The following is a 19454-nucleotide window of genomic DNA, read 5'->3' as shown; positions in this document are numbered from 1 at the left end:
CTCGCCCAGGACAGATGCCGCCGCATCAGATCTGAGCAAGGGGCGAATCCATGAAACTGATCTGCAGCCTCACAACCTCCCTGGTCCCTTAGTCTTGCCAAAGTGCCCCCTGCTATCCCAGCCCTGCCGGTGCCCCTCAGTCCTGACCCGCACCCCATCTGCCATCCCAGCCCTGGCCTCCTTCCCCCCTCCCCAGCCCTGCCGGTGCCCCTCAGTCCCGACCCGCAGCCCCGCCCACCTCCATAGATCTGCTGATGGATCTCAGTGTTTAATGAGACAACCGCTCTGGGGCCCAAATCAGAAACAGGGAATGACCTGCCCCCAGCACCACACACGACTGCAGCCTGAACAGGCAATTTCCTTTATTAAATACCCCCCGACCTCCCTCCCCCTGGGCGTCGTACCCGAACCTGGGCAGGAGCCGCCTCCCTCCGCCCCAGGGCCTTCCAAGAACTCCCGCCTCTTCAAGGGCGGTCCTTCCAGGAATGACACCGTCAGCCAATCAGCACCTCCCAACCGCTGTGATGTCACTGCTTCCAGAGGTGCTGGCTCACGGTGCTAAGGGGCAAACCCCGAGGGCTCCTGGTGGGGAGAGGAAAGAATCTCACGTCCAGCCTAGAGACCAGGGATGAGCCCCGACTCGGCTCCCAGCCATGGCCCCGGGGGGAGCAGGGGTTCTTCCCTGACCACAGGGACAGCGGGCAACAGCTGAGCCCACTGGCTCTTCGCCCTAGGCTGGCACCGCCTCCGCCATGCAGGGAAGGTGCAGGGTGATCCAGGCCCAATGCCCTGCAGAGCTGGAGAGCAGCAACCTGGAGAGGCTGCCCTGGGACTCCTGGAGGAGAAGACAACTGGTGGGATGGGGAGAGACAGAGCCTGGGCATGAGGTGCCGGCCTTGGCCCAGCGACCCTCACACCTGTGATGCCTCCCACCGCTCATGGCCTTTCTAGGCCGCGGGACCGAGCCAGACGCCAGGCGGGAAGAGGTTAAAGGAAGGGAATTAATCCACAGCCCCAGCAACTGCCCCCCACCCCCATCTGAGCCCAGCCCCACTCCCGGCCTGACCCGCCAGGGCTGGGGTGCCACAACAGAGCGAAGAGGCAGTAGTCCAGCGGCTGCTGGGGTGGGTCACGCCCGGCTGGACCCCGAGAGCTCCAGGGAGCCGTTCTCCAAGGCCCCGTAACCGCCGAGCGGGACCATCTTCACGGCGCTGGCCGGGGCAGTTAGGAAGGGGCGGCGGGCGGCGAAGATCTGGCTGATCTCCACGAACGTTTTGTTCTTGGTCTCGGGGATGACGAGGTAGACGTAGAGCGCCACCAGCACGCAGACCCCGCAGAACACCAGGTAGCAGAAGGCGCCGGCTGACATCTGGGGCAACGAGAGAACACGGCCTGGGGGCTTAGCAGGGATTCCCAGCCGGCCACGGGGCCACCGAGCACGGCTCTGGCCTCCTGTCACAGCCGCACCGGCCCCGGGGCCACCTAGCACCCATCCCACCTCGGAGTGGCCCAGCGCACTCGCGCCCTTAGCCATGTTCCCTGCCTCCCACCCCACTGGGCTATACCACTGCCCCACTGAGCCGCGGGCACCACCCCTTCAGCAGGGACTGGTGCCTTCCCATTCCAGGGGGAGGCTGGGCTTGTGGGTACGATGCTGGGCCAGGATTCAGGAGACCAGGGCCCTGCTGCACCACAGACTCTATGCGTGACCATGGGCTAGTCACTTCGCCTCTCTGTACCTCCATTCCCCATGTGCGCAATGGGGCACAGACACAGACTGGCTGCCAGGAGAAATCCATTCCCAGGGGGGAGGCCATCGCCCCAAGGTGATGAGGGCTAGGTAGGGCAAACCCACTAGAGAGGAAGGTGGAACCTCCCCCATGATGTCCCTGACCAGTGGTTTAATCCTGCCCCTCAGAGGGACCCCATAGCATGAGACCACTGCCCCAGAGGATATTTTTCTTCACTCAGAAGATTAATGGTGACCAGCTGCTTAACACAATTATTATTAACAACACGGGAAGGCCCTCAGGCCAGAACTGGGAAGGAACAGATTAGAGAGTATTTAGCTAAGTTAGAGGTATTCAAGTCAGCAGGGCCTGATGACATTCACCTCAGGGTACTTAAGGAGCTAGCTGAAGCAATCTTTGCCCCATTAGCTGCTATTTTTGAGAGAACTGAGGGAGGACGGGGGACGTCCCAGAGGACTGAAGAAGGGCAAACATAGAACCTATCTTCAAAAGGAGGAACACAAAGGACCTGGGCAATTATAGACCAGTCAGCCTAACTTCAAGACCTAGAACGATACTGAACAAATTATTAAACAATCAATGTTAAGCCCCTGGAGCATAGCAGGGTTATAAGGAATTGCCAGCACGGACTTTGTGACCGTCTGCACCCCTGTGATAAATCTTGTACAAAGTATGGCCTGCAAGGTATCATTTGAAAACTCATAATTTGCTGATCATTATTGTGCTGGTAAAATGTGTGTGGCAACATGTATGTATAGTTATAAGATTCTACCGTATGGTATCGCTAAGACATGCTCTAAGTCTGGGGAACAGCCACAAACCAGTTCTTCAGACACAAAAGGCTGGCCAATGCCTCAGCCAGGTGTCCACAAGATTAAATGGGCCATCACCTGGTTAAATGGCCATTCATTGGCAGGAAAGAGGGTGTGGGTGAAAAAAAAATCTACATCTTGACAAAGGAACAGCTTGCTTTTCCCATCCAGACAGATTTTCTGTCTCCTGAATCTCGGCTGGAGATGACTCCCAAAGAAGGGAAGGATCTATAAGAAAGGAGTAGAAGTGTACTAAGTTGCCTCTACCTTTCTCTCTACCCATGGTATCAGCAATAGCTGAAGAAGAAGAAAGCAGCATTGGACGGGAGGCGACATCCTGTCTGGAAGGAGTTCCGCCAGTAGGACTGATGAGACATGTGAGAGTGACCTTTGCTTTGAATTCATTTAGTTTTGTTAAATTTGGCATTAGCTGCATTTTACTTTTATTTTCTTGTAACCAATTCTGACTTTTATGCCTCATTACTTGTGATCGCTTAGAATCCAGCTTTCTGCAGTTAATACATTTGTTTTACTGTTTTCTCTAAACCAACGTGTTTGAATTGCAGTATTTGGAAAACTCTATTTGAGGTAGCAAGAATGGTGCATGTGATTTTCTATTAATAAATGACAGACTTTCTATGAGCTTGTATTGTGCCGGAGGATATGAGTCCGCAGTGAGCCCTTGTTGCCAAGAAGGCTAACAGCATATTGGGCTGTATTAGTAGGAGCATTGCCAGCAGATCAAGGGACGTGATTATTCCCCTCTATTCAGCACTGGTGAGGCCACACCTGGAGTATTGCGTCCAGTTTTGGGGCCCACACTACAGAAGGGATGTGGACAAATTGGAGAGAGTCCAGGGGAGGGCAACGGAAATGATTAGGGGTCTGGGGCACATGAGTTACGAGGAGAGGCTGAGGGAACTGGGCTTGTTTAGTCTGAAGAAGAGGATTTGATAGCAGCCTTCAACTATCTGAAGGAGGGTTCCAAAGAGGATGGAGCTCAACTGTTCTCAGTGGTAGCAGATGACAGAACAAGGAGCAATGGTCTCAAGTTGCAGTGGGGGCGGTTTAGGTTGGATATTAGGAAACACTATTTCACTAGGAGGGTGGTGAAGCACTGGAATAGGTTACCTAGGGAGGTGGTGGAATCTCCATCCTTAGAGGTTTTTAAGGCCCGGCTTGACAAAGCCCTGGCTGGGGTGATTTAGTTGGGGTTGGTCCTCCTTTGAGCAGGGGGTTGGACTAGATACCTCCTGAGGTCCCTTCCAACCCCGAGATTCTGTGATGCTGGGCAGTACCAAAGAGACATTTCTGGGGAAAGTCTGGGCCTGGGAATTTGCTGTGCTGCTCTGCAGTGTAATTCATGAGTGGCTGGCAACAACACTCACACAGTAGACCTGGGACTCGGGAATGATTTACATGCTGGAGGCTGCGTGCGAGCAGACCAGGAGCAGTAGCTCTCAGAGCAAAGCAGTGTAAAGGGCCCCCCAGGTTGGGGAACTGAAGGGACACAGCTATTCACTGGTCCAGATTGTACTCTGGGGAATGTCGCACTTTATAGTCAAGGAAAAATCATGCCCAACCAACCTAGTTTCCTTCTGTGAAGGGTAACAGGCCTAGTGTATGGGGCAATGGGGTGTGGCAGAAGTGATATATATGGACTTCATCTCCTGCTGCAGTGAGTTCCTCAGGTTAACAACATGCTGCATGAGACAGTGTTTCGTTGGGCTTGTTAAAAACTTGCTGCCCTCTGATTTCGTCCTATTATTCCCTCATGCTCCTCCATCGGTCTGTATCCATCTCTCATCTATGCATGGGCTGTTAGCTATCTGGGCCAGGGACCATCTTCTCATGTGCGTGGGGAACCCTGGCACCCTGATCTCTGACTGGGGCTGCTGGCTGCTACCCCAGGCCACATCCATGGCTGGTCCTTACCTGTAGAAAGGGGAAGACGAAGCCCACGGTGAAATTGGAGAGCCAGTTCAGGGACCCCCCCACGATGTAGGCAGCGGGGCGGTGTGACTGCTTGAAGAGCTCCGCAGTCATCAGGAAGGGCACACCAGCTGGACGGGTGAGAGGGGGGTTAAACTTCTGGTATGCTGGCATGGGATCACAATCCAGCAACTAGAGGGTTAATGGTCTCTGCGGCGGGTGCCCATGAGGAGACCCCGTGCCAAGGGGCTCGAGTCCCACAGACGCCTCTGGGCTGCATCCGGTGGAGGAAGAGGGCAAAGAGCCTCCGTAGCCAGGTGCCAGCCTGGAGCCTCCCAGGAAAAGGTCAAAGGGAAACTCGGGGTCTGGGGCGTGAACCAGGAGTGACTCCAGACTGAAAGGTGTATGAGTGATCTCCGGATCGGGACCCGTTCTATTCCTCCCTGCCCCCAGGGCCTGGCCCTCCCAGAACCAGACACGTCTCAGGCATCACACAGCCATTGCCCCTTCCTGCCAGCCAGCGCCAGGCCAGTCCCTGGCGAAGGTGCCCTGGAGATTAACGGGCTCCAGCGATAGAGCAGATACAGCCTGGGCTGCTGCAGGCCAAGCTTCCCCAACCCCCACCAATGCTCCGCACCTCAACCCCGGGGCTGGGCCTCTCTGCTGAGGCTGATTGGGCTGGGGGGGGGGCGCTGGTCCAGAGAACCGGTCACAACCGATTTGTTCTTCTGCAGAAAAATTTGACAAAAACGAAAAATCCTTTTTATCAAAATTTTCCACTTAAAATTTTGATTTTTGGCCAAAATTTGAAAACGGAAATAATTCAATTTGCAAATTCCATCGCGTTGCCTTATGGGAGTTGTGGTACAGGTCTCTCATGCGCCCATTCTCCTCTATAAGCCAGGTTCCTTTGTCGGACTCCATCTCCCATAATGCACCATGGTCTCACCTTTTGGAGGGCAGGTGGTGCATCTTGGGAGTCCCTGGCCATAGTGCACCATGGGAGATGTAGTCCAGCTGAGGAGTTGAGCCCATAGAGGAGAAAGTGGACATGGGACAACTGAACTGTAACTCCCATGAGACACCTGGGCAGGATTTCACAGCTGAAATAGTTTGGGTATCAGGTTTTCCATTTGCTGATGGAAAATATAAGTTTTGTGCAGAAAGCAGACGCTTTTCATGAAGTTTTGTTGTAGAAAATGCAATTTTTAGAGCTGGTAGAAATTTTCTTTTTGATGGCTCAGTTTGTTGTTGATAAAGTTTAGAAACTATTCAAAATCCAAAGGAATGTGTCCTTTCGACTCTGTTTCATTCCAACTTTTGTTTCATTTTGTTTAGACTTACACATATATATATGTGTGTATGTTATATTACATTTCAACATTATTGAAGTGAAACATTTTGATTAGATGTTTTCGGTGTTTTCAAATACAGCATTTTGGAATGGTTCAGAACCATTCCAACTTTTTAGCCCAATTCAGGACAAAAACAAATGTTATCAGAGGTTGAAATTTCCCGTGGGACGAAAATACTAATTTCTGAGCAGCTCTATGAATTGCTGTTGACAAACAGTTTTGATGGGAAATTTTTCATTGGCCCAATTTGTCCACCAAGAACTGGACTGAGACCACTTGTTCATTCCAGGGGAGGGTGGCTGGGCCCTGCTTGCCTGTGGCTGGATTTGAACTGGCTACTTAAAGGTGAAAGACTGCATCCTATTACTGACCGTGTATCCAACCCCGTGGGGAAAGCAATTTGAGACATCTAGATACCACAAGAGAGTAATTCAAACAATATTTCAAAAGAATTTAAAAATACCGTAGAGAAAAGATGGGGCTTTATGCACCACTGCCATCTAGTGGGTGAACTCATAACTGTTCCACTGTGTGTCATCAGCCCAATACTGATGATAATTGAGGGAGATTCTCCTTTTGCTCAAGTGTTGGGGTCTGTGCTTTTGGAGCATGAGAGGCCGAGTTCTATACCCAGGGTTGCCCTGACGCTCTGAGTAGCTAGGGGACCTTGGGTTTGTTGCAATATATACAGTTATGATATTAACCATGATGGTTTGACCAGGACCTCCCAGAGTAGGAAAGCAGACATATGCGCCTCTTTAATAAAGATACTTAATGTAAAAAAATCTCATATGGGGAGAAGCGGCCCCTGATGGACCGTTACTCACAACTCGCCTGGAATAAATATATATATATTTTAAATCCGATTCATCATTGTTTGTGAACAATGAGCCATTAAAATCCTAATTAAAGATGTAATTACAGCAAATAAATTCTGGGCTGCGAATGAATTATAGATCTGTTGGCAGGCCCACTCATACATCAGTTGGGTAAACCATTCCAGGCCTCGTTCATCATTTGTAGGGAGCTCTCACTTCCACGCTTATTTAAAGGCAGAAAACCACTCGCCTACTAAGTAAGAGAAGTTTATTAGCGTGTGCAGAAGGGTCTTGAGGAGTTTGCTAAATGTAGGGGGGATATGGAGGGGAGCAATCTCATCGCAGCCCTCCCTGGATCTGGGTGTGTGAGAGTCTCATCCCAGGACCCTGCCTCCTTGGCCCCACCATTGGCCCAGCCACGTCTGCCATCTCCTACCCTACCAGATCAAACCACTGGGCTACCAAGTCCAGCACGGTGCCCCCGAGCGCGCTGTATCCAGTGCTGGTGGGTCGGTTCAATGGCCCGGTCCCCTCAGCGATGACACCTGATGTTTCAGAGGAAGGAAAATCCCGACACTTCATGTATTGGGCCATTGTTGAACCTGGGAAGCTCCTTCCCCCCAGTTCTGCCAATTCACTGGATTCCTGCAGCCCCCCAGCCTGCTAGTCCAGACTAAGGCTCCCTCCGTCCATACAGGGGCCCCTCAGTCTCGACCCGCAGCCCCCGGCTATTCCAGTCAAGGGCTCTCCTCCGGCTCTGCCAGTGCCCCTCAGTCCCGACCCGCAGCCCCCGGCCAGTCCGTTGTTTGTTTTAGAGAAGGGAGAGCCCCTGGCACCCACCTGGTCCCATACAGAAGCCAGCGATGATCCCGATGACGCAGGCTACACTGAGGTAGCGCATCCAGGGCACCGTAGCCTGGGGAGGGAAAGTGCAGAAGCTGGGGGTGGCTGGACGCTGCTAGACTAACCGCCCAGTTACTGCCTCCTTGCAAAGCAAATTTGGGGAGCTGCTCTTTGGGAAACCGAAGGGCTGAGAGAGAGAAAACCGGCTGCAACGTGCCATGCAAAGTGCTCACACAGCTCGGCCGGTGCCCCTCAGTCTTGACCCGCAGCCCCCTTCTATCCCAGCCCTGCCCGCCCAGCTGTGCCGGTGCCCCTCAGTCCCGACCCGCAGCCCCCTGCTAGCCCAGCCCTGCCTGCCACCCCTCAGTCCCGACCCGCAGCCCCCTTTCACACCCAGCTCTTTCCTGGCCTGCACCAGACACAAAGCGTCTTTGGCTAAAGGAGCGTCTCTCTCGGTTCGAGCCCCGGAGCAGGATCCGGCCCCCAGCTGCCCTGCAATGATGCCTGTGGGTTGCCCTGGCCTCACGCCAATGTAACTCATCCCGAAACAGCCAGGGACAGGAGCCCAGCCGATGGGGGCTGAGTGGGAGCCCAGCAGCGCTCACAGGGGCAGGGGCGGTGCCCGGGATTAGCGCGCTGGCCCCGGCTGGTCTCAGAGGGAGGTGCCAGGGCGAGACACCCCCCCAGCTCCTACCTGCAGCACCAGGGCCAAGGTGATGCCAGCGCAGCAGAAGCCCATGAAGGAGAAGCCGATGATGATGAGCGGCCGCCGGCCCAGCTTCTCGATGGTGAAGCACTGCAGGGAAAGGCCAGCGGCACGGCGGGCATTAGCAGGAGAGGGCATCAGACCCCAAACCCTCTCTCCCACAGGGCACAGAGCGACAACCTGTACAGCCAATAACGCGCAGCACAGGTGTATGACATCACCAGACCCAGTTCTCATTGGCTGACTCAAGAGCTTGAGGGTGAGGGTGGGACACTTACCTGGTAACCTCTAGGACTCCTGGGTTCTTTTCCCAGCCCTGGGAGAGAGGGCAGGCTAGTGGTTAAAGCAGGGGGCACCGGCAGGCTAGGACCTTGCACATTGAAAGGGGATGGAGAAGCAGCCGCCCGTCCCCTTGATTCCTGGGCTGGAATCCCAGGGCCCAGGGCCGAAGTGACCCGGAGCAGCGGGGCCAAGCTTGTCCCAGCCAGGCGTGAGCTGCCCCGCGTGCCCAGCAGAGTCAGGCAGCAGCTCTGGGGCGCGGGGCGGGCGCGGGGAGCCCGTGCAGGACCAGAACCAGGAGCAGGGGGGATATTGACAGCAGAACAAATGCTTGTCATTTTAGACCCAATCTCGGCGCGTCCGTCGGGGGCCGTTTGTGTCTGTGTCGCGGAGCAATTGGCCCGACGGCGCCACCAGCCCTGCTGAGCTCCTGCCCGCCGGCTGGGCTGCCGGGGCGCCAGAGGGGCCCGCTTGCGGCTGGGAGGCCGGGGGCTGGGGTCCCTGCTCACCCAGGCCAGGCCATGTGGGGGCCGCCCGCCTGTCGAATCGAGCGCCCAGGGGCCGAGGGCTGCAAATGCGCCCAGCGTGAGGCCGGGGTGGGGCCGGGGGCGGGGAGCTGCTAGCTCCGGCTGGGCACTGAGGGGAAAAGCCGTAAACCAGCCCCCGTACCCCGCCCAGCGACGGGCTCGGCTCACAGGGGTTATTATGGGCTGTTCCACTGAAGTCAGGATAGCCAGAATGAGCCCTTGGGACCCCTTTCCCCAGCACCCCCACCCACCCCCACCTCACCCACTGTGACCCCTCCCCCCACTGGCACTCCCCATCTCACCCACTATGACACCTCCCACCTGCACCCCCTGCCACCCCATCTCCCCCACTACCACCTCCTGTCTCCCAACTCACCTACTGTGACCCCTCCCCCATGCCCCAGCCCAGCCAGCATGACCCCTCCCCAACCCCGGTTAGCACTGCTCAGTGGGGTCATGCCCGCCCCCCCACGTCGCTGGGGCTGTGGCAGCACTTACGCCAAGCAGGCCGGCCAGCACCTCGATGGCGCCCGTGCCCACGGTGGTGTAGGGGATCTCGGGTCCCGGGATGCCGGCGTGCTGGAAGATGGTGTTGGTGTAGAACCAGATCTGCCAAGGGCGGGGGAGAGCAGGGGGTGAGCAGCAGGGCTGGGGGGGGAGAGAGGCCCCCACGAGAACCTGGAACCACAAGCAGGGGGGGACACCCTTGGGGGATCTGGCCACGGCACTGCGGGAGCCCCCTGGTCGCCGGTTCAAAGCCTGCCCCGGGATGGGACTGAAGGCTGTTCCGGCCCAGGGGCGCTCGCTGGTTCTGGAGTGAGACGAGCTGGGGGGGCTCAGCCTAGCTCCTTCTGGGCCAGGGTCCCCCTTGCAGGGACTTGCTGCATGGTCAGCACGGCTATTTCCCTGCGAGGCCAAGAGGCCAACGGGCCAGGAGGCTCTTGGAAGACAGGAGCCCCTCGATGGCACAGGGTGAGCTCCCCTCCGGTGTAGGAGGGGCGGGGGGCTGAGGGGAGCTCCCCTCTGGTGCAGGAGGGGCGGGGGGCTGAGGGGAGCTCCCCTCCGGGGCAAAGGAGTGGGGGGCTGAGGGGAGCTCCCCTCCGGGGCAGGAGGGGCGGGGGGGGAGGGGGGGGGGGGGGGGACTGGGGGAGCTCCCCTCTGGGGCAGGGGAGTGGGGGGCTGAGGGAGCTCCCCTCCGCGGCGTGGGCCTGGCAGCACTCACCGCATCGATCCCGGATAGCTGCATGCCCATGTTGATCACCACCACGGAGAGGGTCTGCCAGCGCACGGAGCCGTCCCGCAGGAGCTGCCAGACGGAGATGGTCTCCAGGGAGGAGAGCGAGCGCTGCTCCTCCCGCATCTCCTCCAGCACGTCCCGCACGTCGTCCTTCCCCAGGAACCAGCGCAGCGCTGGGGAGAGTGGAGCAAAGCTCGGGCACGGGGCTGGGACTCCGGAGATCTGGGCTCAATTCCCAGCTGTGCGCCCCTGGCCCTCAGCTCCCCTCTGTACTGGCCTTGCCCTGCCCCATCGGGGGCCGAGGATAGAGCCAGGAGGGTGGAAGGCGCCCAGACGCTACGGTGATGGGCCCTTGGAAAACCTGGAGCGGTCAGCCGGCAGGACCCTTCCCGGGCGGGGCCAGGCAGCGCTCCGGGCGGAGTCAGCAGAGCTGCCGCTGATTTGCACCAGCACAGAATCTGGCCCAGGGGGCTCTTGGGCCTGCAGTCGGAGGATCGTGTCTCTCTTCGGGATTCGGGACAGGGTAGGACACAGTAAGACCTAATCCCCCCTCCCCTGGGTCCGGGAGCAGCCTGGCCCTATGGGAGACATCAGCCACCCCCCTGCCAGGGGGCTCCGCTCACCATCCGTGGCCCCCCGGACGTTGTTCTTCTCAATCAGCAGGTAGCGGGGGCTCTCGGGGAACCAGTGCAGCAGAAGGAGCTGCAGGGAGGCTGGAATGACCACCAGGGACAGGAAGAGAGGCCAGTATCCGTCCTGCAACGAGCCAGGCAGGGCGATGGGTCTGGGGGGGTGGCCAGGGGGTAGCCCTAGCACCAGCGGGATAAGCAAAGCCAGGGAGACGCAGGCTGAAAATCGGGAGCCAGCTGCCGGCTGGGCAATGGCATGGGGATGGGGAGCCCAAGGGCAGGAAGGGACCTCGAGTGGTCGTCTAGGCCGACGCCCTGCGCTCAGGCAGGAGCAAGTCAACCCAGACCACCCCTGAGGGGCGTTTGTCCAATCTCCTTCCTAGACCCCTCCAGGGATGGGACTTCACAACCTCCCTCGGGCGCCTATTCCAGAGCTTAACTACCTGAGAGTTGGACAGGTTTCCCTCTGGTCTCCAGACTACACATGCCCAGTTTTTTAACCTTTCCTCATTAATGATCTGGATGATGGGATGGATTGCACCCTCAGCAAGTTCACGGATGACACTAAGCTGGGGGGAGAGGTAGATACGCTGGAGGGTAGGGATCAGATACAGATAAATTAGAGGATTGGGCCAAAAGAAACCTGATGAGGTTCAACAAGGACAAGTGCAGAGTCCTGCACTTAGGATGGAAGAATCCCATGCACTGCTACAGACTAGGGACCGACTGGCCAAGCAGCAGTTCTGCAGAAAAGTACCTGGGGATTACAGTGGATAAGAAGCTGGATATGAGTCAGCAGTGTGCCCTTGTTGCCAAGAAGGTTAACGGCATATTGGGCTGTATTAGTAGGAGCATTGCCAGCAGATGGAGGAAAGTGATTATTCCCCTCTATTCGGCACTGGTGAGGCCACACCTGGAGTATTGCATCCAGTTGTGAGCCCCCCACTACAGAAGGGATGTGGACAAATTGAAGAGAGTCCAGTGGAGGGCAATGCAAATGATTAGGGGGCTGGGACATATGACTTATGAGGAGAGGCTGAGGGAACTGGGATTGTTTAGTCTGCAGAAGAGAAGAGTGAGGTGGATTTGATAGCTGCTTTCAACTACCTGAAGGGGGGTTCCAAAGAGGATGGAGCTCGGCTGTTCTCAGTGGTGGCAGATGACAGAACAAGGAGCAATGGTCTCAAGTTGCAGTGGGGGAGGTTTAGGTTGGATATTTGGAAACACTATTTCACTAGGAGGGTGGTGAAGCACTGGAATGGGTTACCTAGGGAGGTGGTGGAGTCTCCATCCTTAGAGATTTTTAAGGTCAGGCTTGACAAAGCCCTGGCTGGGATGATTTAGTTGGGGTTGGTCCTGCTTTGAGCAGGGGGTTGGACTAGATACCTCCTGAGGTCCCTTCCAACCCTGAGATTCTATGATTCTAATCTCTAACCTAAATCTCCCCTGCTGCGGATTAAGTCCATTGCTTCTTGTCCTGCATTCAGTGGACATGAAGAACAATTGATCCCCGTCCTCTTGGTACCAGCCCTTCACAGATGTGCAGGCTGTTCTCACGTCCCCCTCAGCCCTCTTGTCTCCAGACTACACATGCCCCGTGTTTTAACCTTTCCTCAGAGGTCAGCGTGTCCAAACCTCTGATCCTTTCTGCTGCTCTCCGCTGGACTCCCCGTCTTTCTTAAAGTGCGGCACCCAGAACCGGACACCAGACTCCAGCTGGGTCGGGGTTCGGCCCTCCGGTTAATACTCCCGGCCTGATATTAGCCACTGTAACCCTGAGATCTTTGCCACAGCAGCCCGGCCGCCGAGCCAGGCGGTCCACGTTCGTAGCTGTGCATTTGATTTTTCCTCCCCAAGAGTAGCGCTTTGCACCGCGGACACGGGACCCTGGAGAACCCCCAGGAGATGCCCCCAGCCCTCGCCCCCCTCCCACGGGGTCGGAGCAGGCTAGGGGCTGGGAGGAAGCAGCAATGTTTCAGGGGTGTTTCAGCAGCACCCACCTCCCCCAGCAGCTCCGGCAGGCCCAGGACTTGCGCCGAGAAGACCCCCAGGCAGATGAAGATGCTGGGCACCAGGCCCAGGAAGCCGCGCAGGTTCTTGGGGGCGATTTCGCCCAGGTACATGGGCACCACGCTGAGACAGATGCCTGGGGCGGAGGAGGAGACGCGCAGGATGGGGGGGAGGCGGGAGAGAGAACTGGAGTCACATTGGGCAATAGGCAGGATCCCCCCCAGACTGGGCCGGAGGGGGAGCTCCCAGGGCAGGTCCAGCCAAGCTCCCCTCCTCCCAGAATGCCCTGGGGCTGGCTGCTCAATCCCGGGACACCCCTCTTGGTCACGAGCCACTTTGATTCCCAGGAAGGCCCCAGCGATGGGCTCGGCCCCAGCGCGTCTGTCCTCCCCCCCCGTCCTGCCCGTGCTGCAGCAGCCCAACCCCACGCGGGACAGAGCCGCGGCCCCATGCACGTCTGTGGTTCCCGTTCCTGCCGCAGAGGGAGATGCAAACCCGCCCTGCGAGGGGTACGGCAGGGCCAGCGCCCAGGTGAGTATGGCCGGGTGCCGGAGCCAGGCAGAGCCCCGGGGCAGGCGGTGGGGCAGCCCACGCAGGGCACTACCTGAATGCAGCCCCGTGACGAAGCGGCCGACAATGACCATCTCGGGCGACGCCAGGTAGCGGCTGAAGCCCATCAGGGCGCCGGCCAGGAAGACGAGCAGCGTGCTCCGCACAAGGGTGCCGTTCCTAGCAGGGGGGACAGGCAGGACATCAGCCCTCCGCCTGGCACGGGCCCCTCCCTTCTGCAGGGCGTGACGCCCCCCGCAGGACACTTCGTGCTCTCTCTTCCTCCATCCACCCAGCTGTTCCCCTCTCTTCTCCATCCCAGCCCCATGGGGAGCTTGGAGGGGTGGGGCATTCCTGGCAGCTCTCCCTGCCCCCTAAGAGTGGGGCATGTGTCAGGCTGGCTTCTCCTCTCCCCCCCTGCTGGCTTCGTTTGCTGGGTGTCCCCCTGCTCCATCTGGTCTAGAGGCAGGCAGCCCATGACTGGCACCGGGGCAGACAAAGCACCATCCTCCCCCTGCCTCCTCTAGCCAGGCTACGGGTTCACCCCCATCCTGCCCCCCTCCCGCACCCGTCTTACCTCCCATATCGAGTCACGAGCATCCCCACCGGAAACGAGCCCACCAGCCCGCCCAGGGCAAAGACCGAGACGGTCAGCGAGTACATGACGGTGAGCAGGTCCTGGCTCGGGCTCTGCCCGTAGCGCTGGGACCAGGTGGCGTTGTAGAAGGCCTTGATGTGCTGCAAGGCAGAGAGACAGGGGCTAGCAGAGCGGGGTGCCCACGGCCCACCAGACCCACCAGCTGCTTGGATTCCCGGCCCTCCGGGGTCTTTGTATGTGTCTGTAACACACCCAGCTCCTGATCGTTTCAGCGCTTCCTCTCCCAACACCTCAGAGAGCCGGTCCCGCTTCCCCTCACCCAGGAGTGGCTTGAAATGCTGGACTTCGTGGAGCGGGAAGTCCCAACATCTCAAACTTCGCTTCCGTTCCGAACCAGGAACGAAAACGGCCACTTTCAAAATGTCCCGCGCCAGGGAATTGTGGGAAATACGGCGTTTCGGGTCCGTCGAAACCTCCCATTTCAGCAACGCCGCAAACTTCCCTTCCGAGTTCTTTTATATTATCCACAGCCACGTGGGATTTCAAACAGAAGTGCTGTTTCCAGATGACCAATGAAACGGGCCGTTCCGGCGAGGTCAAAGTGAACAGTCCGACACATTTTTTTCCCCAATGAAACGTCGTCAAAAAGGACACGTTTCCCCGGGGAAGTTTAGATTTAGACAAAACGGCAAAAACGTTCTCCTGGGAAATCTTCAACCCGCTCTGCCTCTCCCTGTGCCGGGGGTCCGGGTTACCAGGCCCCCCGATCGGACGCCACAAAGCTTTGTGATCCGACCCATTAGCACCAGCACGAGAACTTCCCAAAGGTCATTTGTATGGGCTGGTTCTGAGCCATGGTGCTAGGGGCGCTGTGGGGGTGGGTCAGACGTTGGTCAGTAACAATCCCATGGGGCGTTTTGTCAGAGTCGGGGTGTGAGCAGGACATCCTCCCGGTTCAAGTGATCCCATCCTGATCCCGTCATTCCCCCCCGCAGCGTCACCCGGATGCTGCCTCTCTTTTCCCGCTCCTAGGCCTGCTGCTCAACACCCCAGAGGTGGCCGCACTCTGGTCAGTAAAATTCATTTGCCTGCCAGAGACCCGCTGGGTCAAGGTATCTGCCTAGCCTAGGATTTCCCAGTCCGGGGAGGGAGCGACTTTCCCCCGCAAAGACAGACAGATGGACGGACACAGCTCTTACCACAGCCGGCGAGTTCACCACTGCCAGGTTGTAGCCATAAAGCAGGGAGGAGCCGAAGGAAGCCAGCAGGGTGGCTGCGAGCAGTGGAAAGGTGAGGTGCTGGGAGAGAGGAGACACACGAGCAGAACGGTGTCAGTGCAGCCCCGGCAGGAGGGGGAAGACGGTGGAGCCACGAGCCGCTCCCTCCGCCCCGGGGAGCTGCGCCCAGCCTCTCAAGTGAGATGAGCCGCAGGGGTCTCATCTCTCCACCCGTGTGTGCCCAGCACAGGAGCTCCTGCCTGCAGGATGGGGGGCACCCGGCTCCCACTCGGCCCAGGGGAAGGGCAGCGAGGAGGAGAGGGGAGCGGCTGGAGCTTCAACTCCACCACCAGTCGAGCGTCTCTGGCCACAGGTCACCCAGGTGGGACACGCAGCTGGCCCCAGCGGTGAAAACCGGATGCTCCCATGCACCCAACGCGGCTCCAGCCTCCACTGCGACGCCCGTCAGCCCGGCTGGAGTGCCCCCGCTACCCAGGCAGACCCATGGCACCCAGCCCAGCAAGCTCCCCTGCCCCATAAGCTCACTCCCGGGTCCCATGAGAGGCTCTGGGCTTGGTCTAGCAGGCCCGTCTTGGGCTGGGCTATCTCAGGGACTCTAGTAACGGAGTTCTCAGCGGCGCTACAATGTTCAGCCACGGGCTGGCGCCATGTGTGACGTACGTGGTGGCGGAGCCAGGGCAGGCCCAGGCTATTAGAGAGACAAACGCGTCTCCCTCACCCACTGCCAGGGAAAGGCCTGGCCATTGATGTGTTTGATGTAATAGAAAAGGGGGATCCCTGTGGAGAGACACCAGACGAGGGGTGACCCGGTCAAAGCACCGTGCTGGGAGCGTGATCTTTGCAGCAGTGGTTTGAACGACTCCAAGGGGGCAAGAGGGCACTGGGCCAGGCCAGAGAGACGGCTGGGGCAAGAATCGAGCCCCGAGAGGAGGAGAACCCGGCCAAGCGTTTCGCTGTGTGGACGGCTGGGCAGGGCCGTATCTTGGAGCTATTCTGCAGAAAGAATCAGCAAGGCCTAGCCAAAGCCTGGGTCTGAGGACATAGGGACTGGTCCAGTCTGAATGTGTCTAAGCTTCAACTTCCAGCCACTGGATCGTGTTAGCACCGTCACCCTCACCTAGTCCCTCACCCATTCAGCGCCATCCCACCGCTGCCACCACGCTGGCCCTTCCATGCCCCCCAGCCAGGGGAGAGCCGCTGCAGCCCACCCCCCACATGCCACCTAGCACAAGCCGTTTCTGTTCTGCGATGGGAGCCAGGCAGCTTCCAAACCGTGGTGCTTACGCACTCAGAGCCACCGGCTCTTCTAAGAGGGGCTGTTTCTGCAGATGCCCCATTTGCCTTCGGAGGGGCTTTGCAGACAAATCTCCCCAGCAAGCGCACTGGCCGGCCTAGCCATGGAAAACTGGCACCGAGGGGCTTTGTTTGGATGTGCGGCTGGATAATCGCAGCGCGTGCCCTATGGCCTCTGCCCGTCTCTCAGCTTCTCCACCTAGACCGGGGGCTCTCAACCTATTTACCATTGTGGGCCACATCCAGTACCAGCCGTACGGCCCTGAGGATGTCATACGGGCCGCAAACAGCCCACGGGCCACAGGTTGAGAACCACTGACCGGGCAGCGCCCACTGGCCTTTCTGCCCGAAAACGCCGCCTCTCTCCCAGTCTCTCTCTCGCTGGGCATTTTCCAGACCCCCCGTTCCCCACCGTCAGGGCCGGCTCCAGCATTTCTGCCGCCCCAAGCAAAAAAAAAAAAAAAGCCGCGATCGGCGGTGGCAGTTCAGTGGCAGGTCCTTCGCTCCTAGAGGGAGTGAGGGACCTGCCGCCCCCGAATTGCCGCAGGTGCCGCCCCTCTCCCTTGGCCGCCCCAAGCACCTGCTTGTTAAACTGGTGCCCGGCCCTGCCGCCCGTGTTTCTCCTGCCCCGTTTCCATCTCTCTGCATTGGTTATAAAACTCCACCGCTCTGCAGCCTTCCCGCCAGGGGTGGGGGGAGGGGAGAACTGGGCCTGAATCAGCAGCGCCTCCCTCTGGCCCTTTGTGGAGAAGCCCAAAAGTTGGGGCTGGGGGGGGGGTCCCTTGTCTAACTCGGCCTGGCTGAAGGGTGGGAGATGCCAATGGGGCTGGGGGAGGGGGAAAATGCAGAGAGGGGGAGGGGTGGGGAAGGGGGAGCAAGTTCCTTTAGCCGTCACTTTTAACCCCGTCGCCCCAGTTCTAGCCAGGCCCGTCCCCAAGTCCCAGGAGCTAGGGGGTGTGACCGGGGACCGGGCTGACCCTGGGCAGCGCTCCGCTTCAGACGGCGAGATGGGGGCTTTGCTCGCTGCTCCCCAATGAGGCCATGCAGAACCGGGGAGCGGGGGTGTGACGTTATTGATATAATCTGGGACCATATAGATCATTGTTGCAACCAAGGTCCTGTAGTGGCACCAAATCTTGTATAAAGGGGGTCAAATGGGGTGTCTAAGACAAGGTTATGGTTTACTGGTTATGATTATGCTGTCTATATGTGTGTATCAATTTTGTAGTTGAAGTTATGAATATTGGCTCTATACTGTCTGTATTTCAAACTTATGCTCTGCTGCTGGGTGACATCCCAGACAAACTGAGATTAGCTCTGCCTAGCCTGCTTGATGGCCCATTAAGGACCATCAGCTATACAATGGACCCATTGAGAGAAGGCAGATACGCCTTGTAACTCAGCAAAGTATGCAGGGACTGGCCCATGTGACTCCAGACTCCATGTTGCTGTAATTTTCCACAGTAAGAACAAAGAGGTGTTCTTACACCTGGAAAAGACTATATAAGGCTAATGCCTCATCTCCATCTTGTCTTCAATCCTGCTTCATACCTCTGGAGGGACTTTGCTACAAACTGAAGCTTTGAACAAAGGACTGAGGACCCATCCCAGCGGGGGATGTATTCCAGAGACTTGATTTGAACCTGCAGTTTATTCCATCGCTGCTGCAAGCCTGAACCAAGAACTTTGCCATTACTGTATGTAATTGATTCCATTTAACCAATTCTAGCTCTCATCTCTATCTTTTTCCTTTTATGAATAAACCTTTAGATTTTAGATTCTAAAGGATTGGCAGCAGCGTGATTTGTGGGTAAGATCTGATTTGTATATTGACCTGGGTCTGGGGCTTGGTCCTTTGGGATCAGGAGAACCTTTTTCTTTTAATTGGTTTTCATAACCATTTGTCCCCATAACGAGTGGCACTGGTGGTAATACTGGGAAACTGGAGTGTCTAAGGAGATTGCTTGTGAGACTTGCGGTTAGCCAGTGGGGTGAGACCGAAGTCCTCTTAGTCTGGCTGGTTTGGTTTGCCTTAGAGGTGGAAAAAACCCCAGCCTTGGCTGCATCTGCCCTGTTTGAGCAATTTGTCCTGAGTTGGCACTCTCAGTTGGGTTCCGCCAGAACCGCATTGTCACAGGGGGGCAGTAATACAGGGTTTGTTCCTGAGTTGGGTGAGATTGGGGGTCCCCACTGGCTGCACCTCGTTTTCTGGGGACCCTCCTGGCATGGGCCTGCAGCACCCCCAGCCCAGCCCATGCCGGGCCTGACACAGCCCTCGACTGCCTAGGAGGCTCCTACGCAAAGCTGTCTATTAATCCCCGGCCAGCAGCTTCTCCTTAGTGCAACTGCTTCCTGAGCGCGAGCGAACCCCCCCCGGGAGACAGCTCAGTGTCGGCCCTGGCTCCTAGCCAGGGACATCACAGGACAGAGTGCTGGGTCTGCCCCAGCATTGCACAGAGAGTCCACCGCAAAGACGGGACTGGAACACCACTCCCTTCCCAGAGCTGGGAGAGAACCCAGGAGTCCTGGCTCCCAGCACCCCCGCTCTAACCACTAGGCCCTACACCCCTCCCAGAGCTGGGATAGAACCNCTTGGACCCATACCCCCCCCAACCCTCAAAGCAGCCGGCCGGGGGGTTATGCCAGCAAAGCAGCCGACGCCCCTGCGCTGCCCCGGCCCCGGGAACGGTGGCTTGTCCCAGTCGCGTGCAGGTCTAATCTCCCTAATCCCGCCCGGAATGCCAGCCGGGGCAGCGAGCCTGGCGGGGAGGCAGCGGGCAGGCTGGGGCGAGGGAGGGAAGCCGGGGGCACAGGATCCCCTGAGTCACTCACCCCGGTGATCCGTTGGTGGCCGTGCAGGCCGGGTTTCCCCTCCAT

The 19454-nt window shown here is 57.9% G+C and overlaps 1 protein-coding gene across 1 annotated transcript; it reads right to left on the bottom strand.

Moving 5' to 3' along the window:
- Window positions 1-1054: 1054 nt before the first annotated feature.
- On the bottom strand, window positions 1055-19454 carry LOC117880551 (solute carrier family 2, facilitated glucose transporter member 9-like). The gene is made up of 12 exons (XM_034776828.1): window positions 19410-19454; window positions 15246-15344; window positions 14026-14186; window positions 13504-13628; window positions 12890-13035; window positions 10884-11016; window positions 10246-10433; window positions 9522-9632; window positions 8206-8307; window positions 7509-7584; window positions 4499-4626; window positions 1055-1369 (listed from the first exon to the last, which is right to left on the bottom strand). Exons 1-12 carry the CDS (start codon window positions 19452-19454, stop codon window positions 1130-1132), a joined length of 1554 nt encoding a protein of 517 aa, XP_034632719.1. The 3' UTR covers window positions 1055-1129.

Source organism: Trachemys scripta, chromosome 7, assembly GCF_013100865.1.
Source record: "Trachemys scripta elegans isolate TJP31775 chromosome 7, CAS_Tse_1.0, whole genome shotgun sequence".
In the NCBI taxonomy this organism is placed as follows: Eukaryota; Metazoa; Chordata; order Testudines; family Emydidae; genus Trachemys; species Trachemys scripta.
This window is presented reverse-complemented; position numbering and strand designations above follow the sequence as displayed.